Source organism: Brassica oleracea, chromosome C2 (genome assembly GCF_000695525.1).
Source record: "Brassica oleracea var. oleracea cultivar TO1000 chromosome C2, BOL, whole genome shotgun sequence".
NCBI lineage: Eukaryota > Viridiplantae > Streptophyta > Magnoliopsida > Brassicales > Brassicaceae > Brassica > Brassica oleracea.
Genome location: NC_027749.1, coordinates 48,376,986 through 48,384,224, shown reverse-complemented (window position 1 = coordinate 48,384,224; position 7,239 = coordinate 48,376,986). Strand labels below are relative to the sequence as shown.

Sequence of the window (7,239 nt, the reverse complement as noted above, 5' to 3'; positions counted from 1 at the left end):
GCCGACCAATAAATAATAAACAGGATATAAGGCGGCTCGGCCGACCAATAAATAATAAACAGGATATAAGGCGGCTCGGCCGACCAATAAATAATAAACAGGATATAAGGCGGCTCGGCCGACCAATAAATAATAAACAGGATATAAGGCGGCTCGGCCGACCAATAAATAATAAACAGGATATAAGGCGGCTCGGCCGACCAATAAATAATAAACAGGATATAAGGCGGCTCGGCCGACCAATAAATAATAAACAGGATATAAGGCGGCTCGGCCGACCAATAAATAATAAACAGGATATAAGACGGCTTGGCCGACCAATAAACAATAAACAGAATATAAGGCGGCTCGGCCGACCAATAAATAAATTAAATTAATAGTAAATAATATAGGCGGTATTCCGGCCACTATAACAGGGTATAAATGATACAAATAAATTTTACCGAATCGCAGAGTGATCGTGCTGATAACGTGTTATAAAAAGAACTGGAATTTTATTATATCGCAGGAATTTAAATAAAGCAAAATTTTATACCCGTACGAAGAAGATAATACTGATAATTGAAGGAGAAGGATGGTGTGTTTACAAACGAACGCAAACGTTCGTATATATAGAAGGAAATTTATTGTACAAATAGTACAGCAGGCCCCACATCTTTTATATTTTCAACGAAAACGGCTCATCTTTTCTCGTCTTTCGTAACAATTTACACATTATCAATCTAGAACAAATTTGATTAATTTTCATACGTCAATTTGTTGAACAAGCTACCTTTACGGATCCGTATAAAGGCGGCGACCAAGTCTTTGTCCATCTTTTTTGGCTGTCAAAAGTCATCGTCTATCTAGATGACATACATAGGGAATGAAGTTGCCATATTTGATACTCCAAGTTTAATTAGATTAAGATTGTCTCCGACTGTTTTTGGCCCCATGTAACGGGAATCTCGTACTAGAAAGTTCAAATGATTAATTGTCGGAGCTCTGTGAGGATAAGATTATATGAATTGTATGATTGTAATTAATACATGGAGTAAGTTTCAGATCAAACATGAGTACACTTTTTTTTATTAAATCCGTGTACAACACTTTAGCCCCAAAAAAATTAAACAAGTAAGTTGTTAACAAATTTATTAATTATGAATTATCGTATTCGTTGAGTAAAATAATTATCATGTTAGTGATTTTTAATTATTTAGAAATGAAATTTATGATTAAAAGCTGACAATTCTAACTATTCAAAAACACATACTAATATTGGTAGCATACGAAATTAAAATAGACAATCAAATCCATTACATTTTGCTAAGATACACTACCAAACCAAACTATTACATTTCTAACTACTAAAATATCTTTGGAAGCCTTTATTCAACAAGTATATTCTATATCTTCTCTCCTATGTACCCTTGGTCGACGAATAAGACCTTTCTTGTTTGTTTCTTAAAGAATTGAGAGGTCAAGCTCCACCCAATACTACTCATTGTTCTTTGTTTGACTTTAATGATTGATTTCTTTCTGAAGAAAAAAACATAATATAAAACAATACAATCTCCTTGTCCATGGGATTGACATTAAATATCTTACATCAAAAAAGGAAAAAGAAAATAAAAGAATTGCGTAAAATCTTTTGTATGAACAACACAAACTTTTTTTTGATAGAATACGACAGAAGCCACCTAAACCGGTAATCTAACGGAACCACTAGATAAACCAACTGTACCCGTATGTTGACCTTGAACCGATGATGTTCCTTCACCGTCTTTATTAACTTCAACTCTCGGCGAAGGAACCGGCGTACCCCTCCACATAAAAGACGGGTTTCTAAGAAAATTCCATCGTTCTGCTCGTACCGAATCACCGGTTGGACTTGTTACTGCATTTGCTTTGACACTACCGTTACCACCTAGCCTAATCGAACCATCGTCCCTGCTCCTCCACAAAAACGACGGTGTTTTGATGAACAACCACCGGTCCGACCGAGCCCTTGACCGTTCAACCGGTTTACCACTCCTCGATCGAACCAAAAGACTATTCGACCGGTTCATCTTCCAATTCGCCATTATCTTCTTCCTTAAATCTTCCGGTAACCTTAACGTAAACCGCTCGGTACATTCTCCAGGCAACACCACCGAATGCCCCGTCGTGTGCGACCTCGGGAGCTTGACACGTGCCACACTCCCGTCTTCCACCGCCGGTTCAGGAACCACCGTTTGCTGGGACTCGAGATCAATTTCGGTAACCACTTCCGGTTCGACCGGCCCAGCTGTTGTCTGCTCTTGCTCAGCGAGATTGGTCCGGCAAACCGGACAAGTCACGTGACTCTTCAGCCACGCGTCGATGCAGTGAGGGTGGAACACGTGATCGCACTTAGGCAGCAAACGCAGCGTTTCGTCGTCCTCGAACTCGTTCAGACATATCGCACACTCCAACGCGCCTTTACCTATCATCTGCGTCTTAACTTCAGAGTAAACGAAAGTCGGGAACGTCTCGAGCATCTCCGCGTCTAGCCCACGCGCTACCGTCGCGTTTATCACTCTCCTCGCTCCTACACGTGGGTTAACGCTGCCGCCGTCGGATGCGCTAGTGCAGTGACGGAGGTAGATGGTGAAGAAGCCCATGAAGAAGAGAAGAGCGATCACGACCACCACGACAACAGCCATGACGGGACTTAACCTGCCGCCGTAGTCATACCGGTTGTTTGGGTCGGATTGGCTCGGTTGACCAGAAGCTAGCTCCGACATGGTTAGTAACAGAAACAGGACAGCAATTGGTAAAGATGGTTGCTTCATGCTTTTGGAAATACAAAAGCACAGTAAAGTTTTTATTTTTAAAATTGAAGTTAGTTATGAGGAGAAGAATGTGAAGTTTATAGAGAGGTATTATTATTTGAAAAGTTGAAGGCTTGGAGAAGAAGAGAGGAGGAACGACTCAAAGAAGGTGGTGGGACCAGTTTGGGGGTTATGACATCAGCAAATGTGTCACTAACTAAGCTCCACGTAGACAGGGAGACTTTTCCAATTGAGGTGGCAGTGAAAGTCATAATAGTTCGGTGACTTTGAATAGGTTGACATGGTCTTATTTTCATTTATCAACTATATTATATGAAAGGAATCATTTAAAAAAGTGGTCAATTTCATATTCTTTTACCCTTGCATTTGCAATGTTCATTCATAGTGTTACTGAAATCTCTTGACATTTTAAATTTTTAGTTTGAAAAGTGTAATAAGTTGCATCTTATGGTTTATAGATTTCATCAGCTTTAGAACAAGTTAGTGACATTTTTACCATGCTATTTTCGTTTTTATTATGTTAAAACAAAAATTTGGTTAAACAAAAAGCTAAATGACACTTTTTTTCAAAAAAAATATGTACGTAACTTAAGTAAAAGAAATGATAACGATGTTTTATCTCAATTATGAAAAACATTTTTATCAATTTTACAAAATTCAAATTATTATAATATTTAAATATTTATAGTATAATTATCCAATTTCAATCACTGATTTTTTTATAAGGGTTTACGCTTGAAATACAAATTGGATATAAGCAATAATGAACCAACAAGGCTTGCAAAACAAGACACACGATGAACCGAATCAAAATAAATTGTAAAGTAGCAGGAAGCAAAGAAATAGGTAAGAAACTTATGAGTTATCACCAAGAATTTGCAGTTGCCACACAGAAGGGAGGGAAAGATCATCAAATTGAAATTAGATAATCAAATGTGATGGCAAAGACAAAACAAACATGAATAAACCAAACTTTCAACCCAAAAAAGAGAACTTTCTCTTTACTAATCGTAGCCATCTTTCGTAGGTCCTACTTTGATATTTGCATCCTTCTAGAAAGGTCTTAGCCATCGCGGCTTCATTAGGTCTATCGCGACCACTGCTAAGTACGAACTCATAAGTTTTTTAATTATAACTTACGCACTTTAGTTAGTAGTCGGCGTAATGAGTAAAATTATTCGGCAGTTCTGTTTTTTCTTTGAATTTTTAACCAATTACAACAGCAAAAAATTGTAGAATCATAGTATTAACTATTAAGTATATGCATCGGTCGCTCCATCGTTAGTCTCTAAAACAACAGTTACATATCATTTTAGATTTGAATTAGTAAAAAACTAAAAACCAACAAGTACATTAACTAATTTTAATAGACTGTCTGTTATATATATCGAGTTTAGATATGCGAGAAACTATATTACTATAGCTTAGGCAAATGTTTTAGGTTTTACTGGAAAATTTAAGGTTGAATTATTCGTCGGTACTCGGTACTAATTAATTCTCTAGAGAATTACTTAAGTTTCTATTCAAACACCCTAGTTAACGAAACAACGATTATATTTGTAAAGAAAACAAGATCTATGAAACATTAAAGAGTAAAGACACATAATATTGTTATATATTTGGGTCAAACATTATCATTCTTGTGAAGAGAGAAAGAAAGTCGAACAAGAAGCAGCTGACTTGACTTGGTCGCCGGTGGCGAGTCTGGCGACCAACTGTTATTACATTGACCCAGACTTGCATGAGTGAAAAACATCACGTACTTTCTACTTGCAATGGAGAGACGACACATTGTTTTCTATGGAGTTACGTGACTAACCACTGTTCTTCGCCATATAAAACTACGTGCCGTTTGTTCGTATGCCATGTTTTTCACTCTCTACAGAAAAAAAAAACCATTTGAGTTTTGACTTCATATGTAGAAATGATAATTGATGAATCATGTGAAAGTTGAATACTTTTTCAAAAGAATGTTCCCTTTGTTTAACGTTATGGTTATAGTATAAAACCAATGACGTTTTATTAACATTTGTACATAGCTTAAACCAATACTAAGCAAGAATCGTGAAGTAACATAGCAATGTGAATTACCTTCTGTGTTCTATCATCGAAGATATGGTTCAAAAATCATCCATTAGTTTCTTGTAAGCGCTTTGAAAAATTTTCAATCTTCTTGCTACCAGTCCTGCTTTTTCTTCACCGAGCAATGAACTCGAATTAATAAGCCTCATGAAACAAACCACGCAAGTGTTCTAAAGTTTGGTTATGTTATATAGTCATTGTTAGAAACAAGAATGTTAAATCTTCTTCTCTCTTACAGTGGCTCGGGTAATGCATGGAATACGGTAATCTGCATGAGTGAGAACTCAACCTTTCTTCACCATGATACTGCATCAAACATTAGTTTTCAAATGCTACATACAGATTCAGCAGGCATTTTCAGAGAGTAAATACTCCATCTGAGCCTATTCGTGACCTTAGAAATTGGTTGCATAAGTTTCAGAGACAAAGCCACCCTTGTCAAGCATGCATGATTGCATCGTCGACGTTGGCATTGCTTCTTTCAATCTGTGTCGTTATAAGTATAGACAAATCATCTTAAAATGGTGTCCTAATAACACATAATCACCGATATAACTTGATGCAGGGAAAGAAATAGAACATTTGCAAGTACGTTATTGAGGAGGTTTATTGTAGTTGTATCTGAATAATCTGTCCTTTTTGTTGCATTATATATCAAACTGAAGCTAAAAGTTACATTTTCTTACTTCTTTCCCTTGTTTGCAGGTCATTGCTTCGACCTTATGGGAATCATCTTGGGCTAGACAGTTAGAATAAGTAGGCAATCTAAGTCTCACATCACATATTAGACCAAAGAAAATCTAATATATAAGTCTAGTCTAACTCTATTTAGTATGAGGGTTTTTCGTTCACATGAATGAACAAATCCGTGATGGCTTAGGTTCAAAGCGAATAATATCACATTATTGACTGTGATAAAAAAATACTGGAATCAAGAATCAACAACCTAGTTTACGAAGGTTTTATGTTTAAAGATAGAATGTTTCTTTGTTTCAGAGCGGTTGGCATGGTCGTTTACAAAGAGGTGTTGTGTTCTTCCTTAACTTCAAGCACACACAATGTTGTAACCATCACGAAGACTTTAGAAGAAGTGGAAAATGAAGAGCGTGTACAAGAGGACAGAACCCTTGTGAACTGTTAAGTAGTTTTCTGCATTGCCGTTTTTATAGCATCTATTGTTGGAAACTATGTAAAGAGTTCTTGTTGTTGCAGTGGCGTCCAAGCAGTCGCGGTGGCTTACTTCAGATCAGCCTATGCTCCCACAGATTATCCGCTCGAATCAGTAAGTAACTATATTCTATCAAATATCGGGTCTGGGTTTTATAAGAATGTTCTCGTCATATTCTAAGCGTATATCATTGGATTCTTTCAAGAAACAACATCTATGGAGATGATGTGAGGGAAATAAACGCTGCGTATATCCTAATGCAGAGTATATTCCCAAAAGTGTCAAACGTGTTCTTGTTGCGTGAAGACGTTTACCATATACAAAGATCTATTTACATCAGAACTGAGAATCTATGGCGCTTACCTTAGGTACAGAGTAGAAAGAAGAAGAGTTTAATGTTATGATTTATTCAGTCTCTTCTGTGGCATAATCTTTGATATGTGTAGGAACAAGGAAAGAGTTATAATAAACGAGAAGTGCGGTTACCTCATGCGCACAGAGGTATGCTCATCAAATGAAGTCAGTGTTTCGAGTTTTATAAACTTAAACGCGTTGCTTCTCACGGTTATTTCCAAAGTACTTTATCATCTCACAATTAATCTTCTTTGATTGAACCTTGTCGTAAAGTTTTATTATACGGTGCACTATAATATTTTTTGTGTATTATACTTTTCTAATTATATAAAATAAAATTTAACTTCATCGGCTCATCGTTGCCCTAGCTAATTCTAATGCGGTATCTTGCATTGTCCTAGCTTAGTGTTTCTTTGGCTTAGTTTTTAGTTTATCGCATAGAAAACCTTACTTCACCTGAATCTTTGTTCGAATATTTTCTTGTAACTCATAAAAGTATTGTTTACTATAACAATATGCAAATATACAGTATTTCATATTTATGATCATGGCTATGGTTTAATATGCAAAAAAATTATAACGACTTGTGCAGGCCGGGCTCATTTAGTTTATGGGCCTTACGTTGAGAAATGTTTTTTTTTCTCTCCAAATTATGACTGTGTAATTTTGAATTATGACTTTAATCTATACGTTCTAACAATTTAAGATCCTAGTTTCTAAATAAAATTATAAAAGAAAAGAAAGGACATAATGCTAATGCAAAAGCACTCTGAACACTTGTCTTAAGCCGGCACTGGGTTTGGGTATTAACTGCGTAAAGCTCTAAACCAGAAAACATATATG

At 36.3% G+C, this 7,239-nt stretch overlaps 1 protein-coding gene across 1 annotated transcript; it reads right to left on the bottom strand.

Annotated features, from left to right (window-relative positions):
* Positions 1-1,343: 1,343 nt before the first annotated feature.
* Positions 1,344-2,962, bottom strand: LOC106325438 (E3 ubiquitin-protein ligase ATL31-like). The gene has a single exon (XM_013763483.1). It carries the CDS (start codon positions 2,790-2,792, stop codon positions 1,680-1,682), a length of 1,113 nt encoding a protein of 370 aa, XP_013618937.1. The 5' UTR covers positions 2,793-2,962; the 3' UTR covers positions 1,344-1,679.
* Positions 2,963-7,239: the final 4,277 nt, after the last annotated feature.

Coding starts and splice junctions, on each gene's coding strand:
- LOC106325438 (XM_013763483.1), bottom strand. CDS start 2,792: ATGAAGCAACCATCTTTACCAATTGCTGTCCTGTTTCTGTTACTAACC.